At 41.2% G+C, this 15,061-nt stretch overlaps 1 protein-coding gene across 1 annotated transcript in view; it reads left to right on the forward strand.

The window, feature by feature from the left end:
* The window catches only part of igsf9ba (immunoglobulin superfamily, member 9Ba), a 111,150-nt gene that overhangs the window by 15,946 nt on the left and 80,143 nt on the right, over positions 1 to 15,061 (forward strand). The window contains exon 2 of the mRNA XM_037677582.1: positions 13,748 to 13,945. Within this exon, the coding sequence (XP_037533510.1) occupies positions 13,748 to 13,945 (198 nt within the window). The remainder of the gene's footprint in view (positions 1 to 13,747; positions 13,946 to 15,061) is intronic.

Genomic DNA, 15,061 nt, shown 5'->3' on the forward strand with positions numbered 1-15,061 from the left:
TAATTTCTGCTGTTTTTCAGCAAGTTCTTCTGCAATAAGCATTCACACTGCATCCAGCGGTGTTTGTGAAATGCAATTTCTCTAGTTTTATTTATTTTAGTCAGCGCTTGCTTTGATTTTTACATGCCCATATTATCACACACACATCTCCCCCCCCCCCCCACCACCACCACACACACACCGGCCGTTCTCTGATATGACCTTCAGCACATGCAGGCTGGCATTCAATTACCGCCCTGTCAGAGGTCCGTCCAGCCCAGTGGCTGCACGTCCTTCAGATTGTCTCTGCAGCCTCTGTCCAGTCTAGATTCTGTTACATCCTCCACATCAGGAGCTTTGTCCAGCACAAAGTGCTGGTTGTCACCACAACACACACGCACACACACACACACACACACACTGCTTTTAGCTTCTGATGTAACCTCTACAAACCTCCACCCAAGCAGTGAGCACAAAAGAGATTCTCGTTCGTGCTCAGAGTCAGATCCAAGCTCGAGCCAAATATTAGATTTTACTTTGTCTCTGTGAAATATTGTTTAATTCACAGGAACAAAGAAAGAAAAACAACTCCTGCTCATCCGTAACTCTCGCTGAGCTTCCTCCGTTTTCAAAAATCCTAATACTGCTGATTATTTTCTAGCTTTGTCTATTTACTGCACTAAAATCACCTGTAAGAAGCGTATTTACGGTGTAAAGTCAGTTATTGTTGGAAGCACAGTGTAGTGTGATTTTTATGCAAAGAACCGTTTTAAGCCATTGTGACAAAAAAGCAGAACTCTCTCGCAGATTTACTTCTTGTGCTTTTCTGCTGACTGACCTTAAACATGTGTCTTCATTTAGTGTGGATTGTTTATATCTTCTTTTTGTGTTTAACAGTTAAAACCTTTGTTTCTTGCTCACAGAATCTGTAACGAAACAGATTAGCCTGAGTATGAATAAATATTACCTTTAAAGACTTTGTGAGAAAAAGCAAAGTTGTTACAAAAATGGCTACAAGCGCTTTGTCAATAAACAGATGTTTTGCTGTTTGTTAAAGTCCTGAAATGTACCTAAGGCCATGAGCACCCAGAACGTGACCAGACAAGCATGAGGGCTTCATTAGCTAAAGTTTAATTTCAGCGATGCGTTTGTTGCAGTTTATTTCATCTCTAACGTGGATTTGATGGCTGATTTGTGTGGCTCCTCTGTGAAATCTTGCTGTGGTGTGAGTGGGTCAGACATCTTTAAATTAGTGAGTGTGTTCTTCACATGAATCACAATATGGACTATACTTGTATATCTCCTTTCTATCTTATCAAGACACTCAAAGCTCTGTGTCCTCATTTACCCATTCATACAGCACTCTACTATACAAAGACTAATGGGTGCTTCAGAATATTCATACACCGATGGGACACACATCGTAGGCAATGGGGGGGTTCAATGTCTTGCCCAAGGACACTTTGCCATGTGACTGCTGGTGGAATTGAACTAACAACTCTTGTATTGGAGGACGACTGCTCTAACTACTCAGCCACAGCCGCCCCTGTGTTAATATGTTAATATTTCATGATTCTTTATCACCATCGCCCATCGCCATAGATGAAGGTAGAGGGATGATATTTTTGCCCGTGTCTGTGTGTACACTTGTGTTCATTGGTTTGAGCCATTCACAAAATATACAAGGAGCATATTTTAATGAAACTTATAGAAAATAATGACAGGATGTACATCTATGACTGATGAACCTTTGGAATCAGCTTGTTTTAAGATGGCCACCATCTTGATTAACAACGAGTATTCAGGTTTGGTTAATTGATCCATCCATTATCTTCCGCTTGTTCCAAAGTCGGGTCGTGGGGGCAGCAGCTTGAGCAGCAAGGCCCAGACATCTCCTTCCACAGCCAACAGCCAGCTCTTCCACCTCGTTTGGGAGGATTCCAAGGCGTTCCCAGTCCAACCGAGACATAGTTTCTCCAGCGTGTCCTGGGTCTTCCCCGTGGTCTCCGCCCAGTCGGACATACCTGAAGCACCTCTCTAGGGAGGCACACAGGAAGCATCCTAACTAGATGCCCGAACCACCTCAGCTGGCTCCACTTGATGTGGAGGAGCAGCCGTTCTACTCCGAGTCTCTCCTGGATAACTGAACTTCTCACCCTGTCTCTAAGTGAGAGTCCAACTACCCTGAGGAGGAAACTCGTTTCAACCACTTGTATCCACAATTTCATTCTTTCGGTCACTACCCAGAGCTCATAACTGGTACATTTTATCTTTAAATCACTTCTTGGTCTGCTGCCTTCATACATCTCCTCCTACATGTCTCTACGTGAGTGCAGCTACAGCGTGCGCTCTCAGGACATTATTACCTGCAGTGTTCCCTCAGTGAGGACTGAACTAGGCAAAAGGGTCTTCTCCTACTCCGCTCCTGTTTCCTGAAATATCTTACAAAAAGATCTGAAACTCTCAACCTCAACCTCTCTAAGTGTCTTTAAGAATCTGTTGGACTCCTGGCAGGGACCAATGCAGACATGTCCCTGTTTTTAGTTTTCTACATTCGCCTTAGAATCTAGCTGTTTTTTTGTTACTTTTTTTTTTTTAGCCATCTTATTTGTAAAAAAAAAAATCTGTATGCCTTTTTTACAACTGTCTATTGTTGTTGCTGTTGTCCATTGTTGTCATCATTCTTTGTTGAAATCAGGTCTCTCTTGTAAATGAGTCCTCGGGGCTAAATGGGATTCCTGTCTAAATAAAGGTTGAATGAGTAACCATATGAGGGTAGGAACATAGACCGACCGGTAAACAGAGAGCTTCGCCGTACAGCTTAGCTCCCTCTTCACCACAATGGACCAGCACAGAGTCTGCAATACTGCAGACGCTGCACCGTCTGTCAATTTCACGCTCCATTCTTCCCTCACTCATGAACAAAACCGTGGTTATTGATGTTACACAAAAAGCGGCTATACGTGAGTACATTTTTCAGATACCGAGGTAAAACTGGGTGTGGTAGTAGCTGACAGTAATTCACAACACATACTCTTACAGCTAACAGACAATGCGAGCTATCCCCATGTAGCATGAGGTTGCATATATAGCTTTTTTTTTAGGTTTCAGTGAAATTGACACGACAGTCATTTCTCAACAAAAGACTATCTGAATCTAAAGGCTCTTTCCTGAAACGGTTCTGTCCATGGCTGCCCCTGGTCTTTCATAAATCACCGATGGAGCCGGCCACGTCCCGCACAGACGTGAGCTTTCAGGAATGAAGTGAACGTCTTGGAACCAAAAGAGGCGGGGAGCAACATGTGACGTGGAGTACACAGGATTAGTCAAGTCAAAGTTTATTTATATAGCACATATAAACAACCACAGCTGACCAAAGTGCTTTACAATAATTATTATATTATAAGGATTAAATGTGTGTCGGACGTCCGCCTCGCATTGTTTTCAAAACATGATGCATTAACTCAGTTTAATGATCCTCTTTGTGGAAAACTATTTTTTAAAGCTAAATACAAAGTTGCTGTGCGTCGTCGATCTTCCCTCGCTAATATATATAAATCTATTTGTTGTTGTTTAATCGTGCAACAAACACACAAACCATACGCCATCACTTCATCACATTACTGAGCCACAAAGTTTTTTTTACGTCAACTGTTTCAGCTCTGATGTTACTTCCTTTTGTGGTACAAAGGAGCATCATGGGTGGGTTAGCTTTAACCCCCTTTGTGGCCTCGGTTCTTCCAAAAGTCCCACCAAGGCGGCCTGAAGGCATCTAAAGTCCTGGCCTGGGGTGTCTTGCGACAGTAAAACTCTGGCGTGAAAGGCGATGAGATGAAAAGCCTGGCCATTTTTGGGAATTCTCATTTCTTGACTCCTTTTGCTTCAAATGTTACAACCACGCTTTTCTTGGAGTATGGAGTGTTTTTATCCAAGCCATGAAAGGTACTTATTTGTCTGATTTTTACAGTTTTAATTAATTGATCACCGCAGCTTGGGGGTGAGGGTTGTGTCTTCTTGGATCACTGAGACTTGGATAGAATATGATGTTTGGAGACAAGAACAACAATTCACGCTAATTAGACCTGGAACTGTTTAGACCCTGTTTTCTGGGTTAAGGTCGTCAGGCTCCAACAGGTTTTTAGCTAAAATGTTTTTTGCACAAGCAAGAAGCACTAGAAAGTAATTGCTGGATAAACATCTACATCTGACTACCTACTTGAGTCAATATGGCCACCAAGATTATCTTAGAAAACACAAAAAGAGGCTACAACTCAGTCAGTAGCTATGTTTACATGGACATAAGTAATCGGATCAATCGGCCGTTCGGAATAAAAACGCGTCATGTAAACGCCCCGTTCGGGTTATTTTTTTGTTTATTCAACGCGATCCGAAATAATTTGTGATCAGAATGAAAAGGGGGGTTTACGCTGATTCATAACCCGAACGGTGCGCATGTACACGCTTGATCTGTTTGTTTTTTCTGCTCGTGAAGAACTGACCTGACTGCGCATGTGCGACCTATGTCATTTCCGCCTGGCTAATGCTAATAATATTAGCATGTCGGGGAATCAAAACTTTTCGGTGAGCGACACAACATTTCTACTAGAAACTTTGAAAGAGCTCAAAATGATCTGTATTACCTGTAGCTCAGTCAGGGAGTGCAGCAACGTCTCCACCGTCATTAAAACCTGTCGCGGGTCAGGTTTGTTTATGTTCATCCCGGAAGTAAACCGGAAGTAGAACTTCTTCTGTGTGTTTTTTTTTTTAAGGAGCGTTTACCACTCTGCGCACATCAGTACTTCTGTTCAGAATCAAAGCCCACTGCATGTAAATGCTCATCATGATCAGATTGTGCCCATGTAAACGATACATTTGAATTATTTAATCTGAAAACATTTCAATCCGGTCAAAAAAATGTGCGCATGTAAACATAGCTAGTGTAGCAGATATTGAGATAAAATTTGGTGTGGTAGTAGCTGAAGGTCACTCTTAACACAGACTGAGAGGGCTATCAGTTTACGCAAGGTATTTGTTTGAAACTTGAGCATGCAATGTGGCAGGTGACGTGCATTCCTTTAAGAAATGTTAGTTTTGTTAATTTATTTATGAGATTGTTAATGTTGATGAACTTCACCGAAATCTGCTAAATGATTTAATTATCTGTAGAGAACATGGATCTAATCATGGGGTTCAGCTGTTACTTACTGTATTTGTTCTGAGCATAATTGGTCTATTTTTACAGCATTTTTGTAAGAATTTGCATATTTTTCACAATTAGACTGAAACCGTGACTTTTTTTTTCTACATAAGTGTTTCAGAATACCAAGTGGAAAAAGAAGCTTGACTTCTGCTTATATTCAAATTCTGACCTATAGCTTTTACTTCTGTGCTGAAAATCTAAAATCTTTACGTATTTGTGCTTTAAAATGAGTCAGTCTGAACGATTTAGATTAGACCTGTGACATTTGTGATTTGAGGCCGAGCCAAATTACTTTTTTCTATATAAAGAGGCAAGACAATGTGAGATACTGAACCGAACCGTCTGGTTTTGTTACAAAGAAAACACAGTTTTTCATTTCCTCAGAGTTTTTTTTTACTTGATTTTGTCAGTTTATAACTAAATCAGTCGAAATGGACAATTATGTAATAAATGCATACTCACAAACACAACCACTTCACTTGATTGATGCTTGTCCTCCTTCGAGGAGAAAACAGGGAGCTTGGAAATACCATTCATCTATCCATCCTTCTTGTAAACTGATAACTGCAAAAACAAGCAATGTGCTGACTTCCATTTACGTGTGTGACTGCACCTAGACATAAAAAGGTCACTATTGAAAATTGGGTTGCTAGTCAAAATCCAAGATGGCAACCACTATATAGACCGGCCACCCCAATTATTTGAGGAAACTATACTTTTCTAGTTTTCATTTAGCTTAAAAGTGGGAGTGGTGGCACAGAGTTAGAGAAGGTGGGCCAGTGATTGGAAGATCGCTGGGTCAACTCCCGGTACCGACAACATCAAAAATGTGGGTGGGAAAAGTGAAGTACCCACACCTGCCTCCACCCTCATTTGCCCCATTCTGGACCCTTGAGCAAGGCCCTTAACTCCCACCATCTTCTTCCCCGGGTGCCCTAGATAGCAGCTCTCTGCTCCACATAGAGGGCTGTGGTAGCTCGGTGGTCTGTGGTTGCATCAAAGGCATCCGGTGTAAAAACAATTGCCAAGTCTTCATGCGACTTAGTTCACTGTGGCGACCCCTGAAGCAGGGAGCAGCCAAAAGAAAAAAAAAAAGCTTAAAAGTATAGTTTCCTCAAATAATTGGGGGGATCCTTGGGGTGGCCGAAGATTAATATATGGTGGTCAAGCCCACCTTTGGCCACCCCCTGGCTCTGCCATTGGTGGATAAAATAGTTCCCTTCACTCGTCAGGATTTGTCACTGCACTAGCATGAACAAGAAAAAAAAACACTTCTCTTCTTATACACAGCGTAACTTGGCTTGAATATCAGGCACCAGAAACGTTAAGGTTTACTGTACTTTTTTAACGTTGATTTACTGACTTTTCAGGTTTACTGACTTTTTTTTATATTGTTGGATGTAACGGGGACTAGGCCTGTCGCGATAAACAATAAATCAGTTAATCGCATGATAAATGAAAATTATCAACCACATTTTCATTTATCAGCTTTAGCATTTCTTTGTGTCTTTCTCTTTCTATTGAAAACACTGGATGACAAAAGGCTCAACTCTGGTGCTCTTCACTGACCCCTCCCTTTCTCTTTTCTTTAACATCTGTTTAAACTGTCCATAATTGTGTTTTTGGATTGTTAAAAACAGCTAAGCTGAGAAGTTAAGCTACGAGCTAAGCTAACAGGCCGACCTCGGGGAAAAAACCCTCCGTCTTGTTGAAGCTCCAAAATTCACGGTTGAAACCCGTGCCTTTGTGTAAAAAGTTGTTTTTCTCTGCAAAACGAAGCTGAGAACTTGTTTACTATGTTTTAAATTTTTTATTAAAAGCTTTGTGTGAAAAATGCTATGCTAAAGAGCTCAAACAACACCAAGCATCCACCATTTTGAGAACCGAAGAGAGACAGCCCATGTCACGTCAAGGGGCCTCCCTCCCATTTTTCTTAAGAGACATGCTGCTTGCTCCCTCACTATCCATCCTTCGGTTCAATCAATCTTATACTGCCACCGAGTGGTCAAAAAAGGTACTACATGCAAAACAAATTAAACATTTCTTCTTAAATTTGACAATAATTACTAATTATTGTCAAATTTCAAACAATATTATCGTTTATAATTTTTGAGACAATTAATCGCCCAGCAAAATTTGTTATCGTGACAGGCCTAACTGGGACCCTGTGTACACAATTTCGTTTCATTTCATGTACCACATGTGATGCGAATGACAAAGAACCTTGACTTGACTATTTGCATTCCCTGTTCCATTTCAATCCATAAAAAAACACTTATCTGGAAAACAAACATTCTGTATTCAGATCCCTCAGCAGTGGGTGACATCTTGCTTGTTTAACACGTGAAACAGTGAGCTCTTACTTCCTGTGCTGTTTGGACTTCAGGTGATTTATCCACCAGGTGAATTGTTGCCCTCCAAGAATTCATGATCGCTGCAGTAAATCTTCTAAACGACGGGGATAGCTTCATAAAACAAACAGGTCTTCAGGATTTATTAGGAGTTTGATTTATGCAGATCTTACTCAACAGATTTGAAAAGGTTTTTATTTATTCTTCACCTTCAGCAATCACAAGTTTGCAGCCATCTCCTAACTCTGATTCCTTTCGTATATTCACACAGGAAATTTTTTTTGGGTTGTTTTGATATATATATATATATATATATATATATATATATATATATATATTTTTTTTTTTTAAGATTTTGAGCAGGAAGCTTTGTGTTGTGTTTATGACTTGTTGAGCACATAAATATTCTTCCCCCTGAATGAGCTCCTATAAAACCTAGCAGGTCAGCGTGTCTCCATTAAGGAAATGAGAAGCAGTGACTTAGCCGGTGTTCATCATGAAGATCCCGTAAAAGAGGTGGACACTATTAGCTCACCCTATTTTATCATTCCAAGTGTGTTCTGTGTCCTAGGCATGTTTCCTTTGCCGTAAGCATCCAGAAATATTATCAGCTGGAAACATGAGCTGCTAAACTTGAGCAACCCGAACCCTCTGCAGAGAGCACAATGGATTTCAGTGACATGCACTCAGGAGGACCACTGGCCTGATCCTTTGCTTCATGTCAAGTGACTCGACTTACTTTAACCAAACAGTGTGCTCAGTGTGTGCTGCTCTCTGCTCCTCTGGAGGCCATAGATTATCTTAAAGTCTTATACCCCAAAAGTTAAAACGAAAGAGTAATGATCAGAAGCGCAAATGAGTTTCCTCAAGACAGCCAGGAAAAGATTTGACCAACAGTTTAAAACCCCAAAAGCTTGTATTTTGAAAAACGCCACTAAATGTTTGCTCAGTGAAAGATTTTTCTTTACATTAGCAGCTGCTGCTTCAAAAGGTGAATCGTTACTGAGATCTTTAATTTGCAAGTGGAAGACTAGATTATTATTTTTGTTTGTAAAGATTTGGTGCATAAAAATTACAGGTTGATAATTTAAATAAGATGGAAGAGTTCAGTTATTTGGAAGTCTTGTTCCTGAGATTTGTTAGAATGGAGCGGGAGATGGATTAACAGATTGGGGCCTCGTCCTCATTAATTCAGGTGTTGTTCTAGTGTGTCAAGGTGAAGAAGATGCTGAGCCAAAAGGCCTTCTCACCTGTGATCATCAGGTAGAGATCATAATGGAAATAATGAGATGCTGGATAAGGTGAAGAGCTCTTTCATCTCAAGGGAGGTCATACTAGAGCTGCTGCTGCTCTGCACTGAAAGGAGTCTTGTGGTGAAAACTTTATAAAATGGTTTGATGCTCTGATTTAGATACTTCCTTGATGCCTTTGGAAGTTGTCTAAGTACATCTCCCTGGGAGAAGACCTAGAACACTTTGGAGGGATTATATTTCCTCTCTTGCCATGGAACTCCTTAGGATCCCTCAGTAGGAGATGAAGAGTGTCTCTGAGGAGAGGGATGCCTGGATTTCCCTTCTGGACCTGTTGCCTCCATGACCTAACCCACTGATAAGAAGGAGGCAGCAAATGGATAAATGAACAGAAGGATGGATGGACAGATGGATGGGCAGATGAATGTATGGATAAATGGTTGGCTTGATGAATGGATGATGGATGGATGGATGGATGATAAATGGATGGATGAATAGATGAACAGTTGGCTTCATGAATGAATGGATAGATCATGGATATATGAATGATTGGTTTGATTGATGGATGGGTAGATGGATGGTTGGTTTGATAGATGGATGGATGAGTAGATGGTTAGTTTGATACTTTGTAGATAGATGATGGATGTATTAATGGATGGATGGTTGGCTTGATGGATGGATGATGGATGGCTGATTAATGGATGGATGAATAGATGAATAGTTGGCTTCATGAATGAATGGATAGATCATGGATGTATGGATGATTAGCTTGATTGGATTTGGATGAGTGGATGGTTAGCTTGATAGATAGATGATGGTTGGATGGATAGATGGATGGATGGTTTGATGGTTGGTTGGATGGTTGATTTGATGGATGGATGACTGGTTGGCTTGGTGAATGGATGATGGATGGATGAAAAATGGATGGATGAATAGATAAATAGTTGGATTCATGAATGAAAGGCTAGATCATGGATGGATGGATGGTTGGTTTGATAGATGGTTGAATGGTTGGTTTGATGGATGTATGGATGGATAGATAGATGGATAAATGGTTGGTTTGATGGATGGGTGGTGTCTTGTTTGATAGATGGATGATGGATGGGTGGATGGATGGATGGATGGATGGTTGGTTTCAAAGATGGATAATGAATGGTTGGATGGAAGAATGGATGGATGGATATTTGGTTTCATAGATGGATGATGGATGGATGGATGATTGGTTTGATGGAAGGATGGATGGATGGATGAATCGTTGGTTTGATTGATAATGGATGGCTTGTTTGATAGATTGATGATGGATGGATGGATAGTTGGTTTCATAGATGGATGATGGATGGGTGGATGGAAGAATCGATGGATGGATATTTGGCTTGATGGATAAATGGTTTGATGGATGGATGGATGGATGTGTGGATGGTTTGATGGATGGTTGGTTTGATGGATGGATGAATGGATGGATAGTTGGTTTTATAGATGGATGATGGATGGGTGGATGGAAGAATGAATGGACAGATGGTTGTTTGATGGATAAATGGTTTGATGGATGGATGGTTTGATGGATGGATGGATGGTTTGATGGATAGTTGGTTTGATAGATGGATAGTATGATGGATGGTTGGTTTGATGGATGGATGGATGGATGAATGGATGGATAGCTGGTTTCATAAATGGATGATGTCTCAGTGCCCTGAGACAACTTCTGTTGTGATTTGGTGTATATAAATAAACTGAATTGAATTGAATGATGGATGGGTATATGGAAGAATGGATGGATGGATGGATGGATGGATGGTTTGGTGGATAGATGGTTTGATGGATGGGTGATGAATGGATGGTTGGTTTGATAGATGGGTGATGGTTGGATGGATGAATGGATGGTAATCATTTTAACAACTCTAATTGACAATTAATCTATTTGTTTTTCTTTTTCAACAAAAAATGTTGGACACTGATGTGGTCCATTTTAAATTAAGGTTTAAATAAAAGAATGTTACTGAGCTACAATCTAGTTTCCAAAGGAGATGCACTGTAATTAATATATGTTGGTTTTTATTGGTAAACACCTGTTTAATAACCAATTAATTGTAGGTTTGGACCTGTGGTCTTTCTGTGTGGAGTTTGCATGTTCTCGTGTTTGCGTGGGTTTTCTCCATGTACTCCGGTTTCCTCCTACAGCCAAAAACAGACAAGTTCAGGCTATGTTCAGGCCCAGACCTCCTTTGCAAAAGAGATCTGTGATCTCAATGGGATTTGCCTGGTTCCAAAAAAAGATTACTAAAATACCGGTTAATAAATAGAAATGCGATGAGGAATGATGTGGCTGCTTTAAGAGTACCTACAGAGAAAAAGAGAGCGTGTAAGGCGAGCGATGGAGGTAGCTTGTGTTAGCTGATCTGATCTGCAGCTGTTGGAAACTAGTTGGCAACTCATAATTGTGACAAAATAAGCAGACTCTCTATGTGTTTATGACCAGCGAGCCAACACGGCTGTGTTTTGCTTGGTCAGCTTTCTTGGGGTTGCAAAACTCTATTGTAGGTCTTGCACATGATTTAGTTGGCCGCCTCCATCCACGTCATAGCTGCTTAGTGCCCACCGTGGCAGCCGAAACAGTTTGCAGCTTTGCCTTTGGTCGTTCATTGTCAGAAACTAAGGCAGCAGAGAATAAAGTGTTACGTCAGGTCACCATGGTGTTATCTGAACGTTCAACGAAAAGAACGGGAACCTTGACAAACAAACATTTAGTTCCGTTATTTTGTCTGACGTTGTTTGTTCCGAGGTTTAGGCAGCGCATTAGACGTAGACGTATTTCAGGTCGTTTGTAAGTTGCACCTCAACCATTTTCATGGTACAGTGTCTTTTTGCCTTTATTATGTTTACTTTTGCATGAAAACAGTGACTTTTTTTCTTGTTGAGATGTGAAAAGTAAAGTTCCTCAGCGCACATTAAACTTTACTATCAAAAATTAGAATGCCACTTGTTCAGCTTGTAATTTGTAAGCAAATTAAATAAAGAAAGGGGTTTCTTATTTCTAGTTGTTCTTAGGCCTGTCATGATAAATTTTTTTGGGCGATTAATTGTCTCAGAAATTATTGCGATAAACGATAAAATAGTTTGAAATTCGACAATAATTAGCAATTGTCAAATTTAAAAAGAAATGTTGGCCAATTTTTGTATGTAGTACCTTTTTTGACCACCAGATGGCAGTATTAGACTGTTTGAACCAAAGGATGGATAGTGAGGGAGCGAGCAGCGTGTCTCTTTCAGAAAAATGGGAGGGAGGCCCCTTGACGTGACATGGGCTCTCTCTCCTTCCTGTTTTTCGGTTCTCAAAATGATGGACGCTTGTTGTGGTTTGAGCTCTTTAGCATAGCATTTGTCATACAAAGCTTTTAATAAAAAATCCGTAAACAAGTTCCCAGCTTCTTTTTGCAGAGAAAAACAACTTTTTACATGAAGGCACGGGTTTCAACCGTGAATTTTGGAGCTCAACAAGACAGAGGTTTATTCCCCCGAGGTCAGCCTGTTAGCTTAGCTCGTAGCTTAGCTTCTCAGTTTAGCTGCTTTTAACGATCCAAAAAAAGTGATTTTGGACGGTCAAAACAGATTTTAAAGAGAAAAGAGAAAGGTCAGTGAAGAACATCAGAGTTGAGCCTTTTGTCATCCAGTGTCTTCAGTAGAACGAGAGAGACACAAAGAAACGATAAAGCCGATAAAATGAAAATGAGGTCGATAATTTTCATTTATCATGCGATTAATTGGTTTATTGTTTACCGCAACAGGCCTAGTTGTTCTTTGACTTTATCTAGAAACTACATTTGGGCCTTTGTGTATAAAATCTGAGAACCCATGATCGTGGTTTTCTGAGCCATGCCCAAATATTTAACGCAATTCTTGTTGCTTCTTCGAGCTCACAGCTCTGAGACTCAACACAGATTCACAGACCATTAAAAAAAAAAAAAGTGCTGTTTGATTTAATCCGCTGTGTTTGAATCCAGAATCTGTGCTGGCTGAAATGAATAAAGTGGATTAACTGTGTCACAGGATAATGCAGATTAAACTGGTCAACACAATCACCAAGTGGTGCATATGGTCTGCAGGGGGCGGAGCTTAACCTTCGTTTCTCAGACAGAAAACAGGATGAAAATATTTGGGGTTTAATTTCAGTGTTGCTCGTCAAGCATCTCACTTTTACACAATACCGTGAACCGTGTTCGAGGATCTTTTTTCCAACAGTCCCTGTATCACCCTGCACGCTTTCAAAAATCTGCCCTGACAATGCAAATGATGCTGCTAATGAAAGCGCTTAGTTATTCAGGTGCTGGCCCTCTGGAGAGAACCGTCAGCATGTCTCTTGATCCTTGAAGCGATCTCCCCTCCCCAGCTCTGGGCGAGGGCCGGCAGTCACGCTCGTTCTGACGGCGAACATCCAGCCGGCGTGGGGTGGGTGGCAGCTGGAGAAAATCCATTCCCAGAGTGAGCGTTCTGCTGAGGCAGGTACGCCGACCTTTGAGTCGTCTGATGGGTCAACGCTCCTCAGCCTGCCAGGGCGTTCGTGGCGACACGCCAAGCCTGTGGCGGTGCTCGTAGTAAAGCTCCTCTGAGCAGCAGCCAGCGATGATCAATGGAAGCTCTTGGCAGCTCGTTCAGCATACAGTATGGTACAAATACTCACCGACAGATGCAGGTGACAGATGACGATAGGACGATGAGACGAGGGGGGGAGCTGATGAAAGTGAGAGGTTTTACCCGTGTGCTCAGGAGCCACACAGACTGCTGACTCCGATTACAGCGCAGCAGACCTTTAGCAGAATTTATTTCCAATCGATTAGCGCCGTTGATCACGTTTATTTGGCACCTAATTATTGTTTGTGAACTCCTCTTCAAGGACTTTCAGGGCAGCGGGATGTTTCTGCTTCGTCCGCAGTAACTCTGCGCATGGGCTAATCAAAGTTGTCTCCTCTCAGGTGCCCACGGCGTGAGAGAGGAGCCCCGGTTTGTGACGGCACGCGCCGGAGAGAGCGTGATCCTGGGGTGTGACGTGTCCCCTCCCCTGGACGGCCAGCAGCCCCCCTACGTGGTAGAGTGGTTCAAGTTCGGAGTGCCTATTCCCTTCTTCATCAACTTCCGCTTCTACCCTCCTCATGTGGATCCAGAGTACACGGGTAAGGAGAGCAGAACTTGCAGTCAGCGTTGTGAATGACTCTCAGCTACTACCACGTCAGATTTTAGCTCAACATCTGTAAAATTCACTGAGTTGTAGCAATTTTTCTGTTTTCTAATGATCATCGGCTGTAGTGGCCATCTTGAGTTAGATTTATTACAAAAAGGTAATCAGATGTAGCTGCAAATCCAGTGATTCATTTCTGAAAGTTTCATTCTGTTCCATCTGGTGGTTCATGAGATTTTTTGCTAACAGACCAACTCTTTAACAGTTAATGCTAAAGTTTTAAGCAAAGATCTCACACAAAAGGAGCAGCACTTAGAATATGTGCTGTGAACAACTCTCGGCTACTACCACACCAAATTTTAGCTCATTATCTATCAAATTGGCAGATTTAGAGTCCTTTTTTACATTTTCTGGTTCAGTTGGCTGTGGCGGCCATTTTGAAATATGTTGGCTTGAAAAATTAATCATTTGTAGAAGAACATCCAGCGACAATTCCCTGATAGTTTCATCAAAATCCATCCAGTGGTTGATGAAATATTTTGTTAACAGACAGCTACAGTAGCTCAGCTACTACCACACCACATTTTAAACTGAGGTGAAGTCATTTTTGTGTTTTTTTTTAAAGATGAGGTGGCTGTGGCAGCAAGTTCATCGTCTTTCGATGTATATTCAAGAATTACTTTCTACACGTTTCAGTTTTCGACACACGAAAAACATTATCGTCCGCCTCTGCCTTTGGATGGTGGTCGATTATAAAAGGATCGTCTTCAGTGGATTTTATCAACAACCTTTTGCTTCATGAGGATTATAATCCATGTTGGGATGACTTTAGTTGACGAGTCCAGTAAATCCACAATATTTTGTTGTGTGCACACATCAGCAGAAACAAAGTGTTTCCACATTATAATAAACGGCAGGAGGGGCCTAACGACGAACTGAAACGGATCAAGCACGTTCTGTAAAACACCAGCTGTTCTTCTAAAAACCTCACTTGATCACCGTTCTGATTTAATGCTTACTGTTCAGAGATTATGGAAATCATCGTTGGGGAAATTCTCACCTTTTCAATACTCATCGATTGGGAATATTTGAAGGGCGATGCTCATTTTTC

The sequence above is a fragment of the Nematolebias whitei genome, chromosome 6 (genome assembly GCF_014905685.2).
Source record: "Nematolebias whitei isolate Nwh7 chromosome 6, NemWhi1, whole genome shotgun sequence".
Lineage (NCBI taxonomy): Eukaryota > Metazoa > Chordata > Actinopteri > Cyprinodontiformes > Rivulidae > Nematolebias > Nematolebias whitei.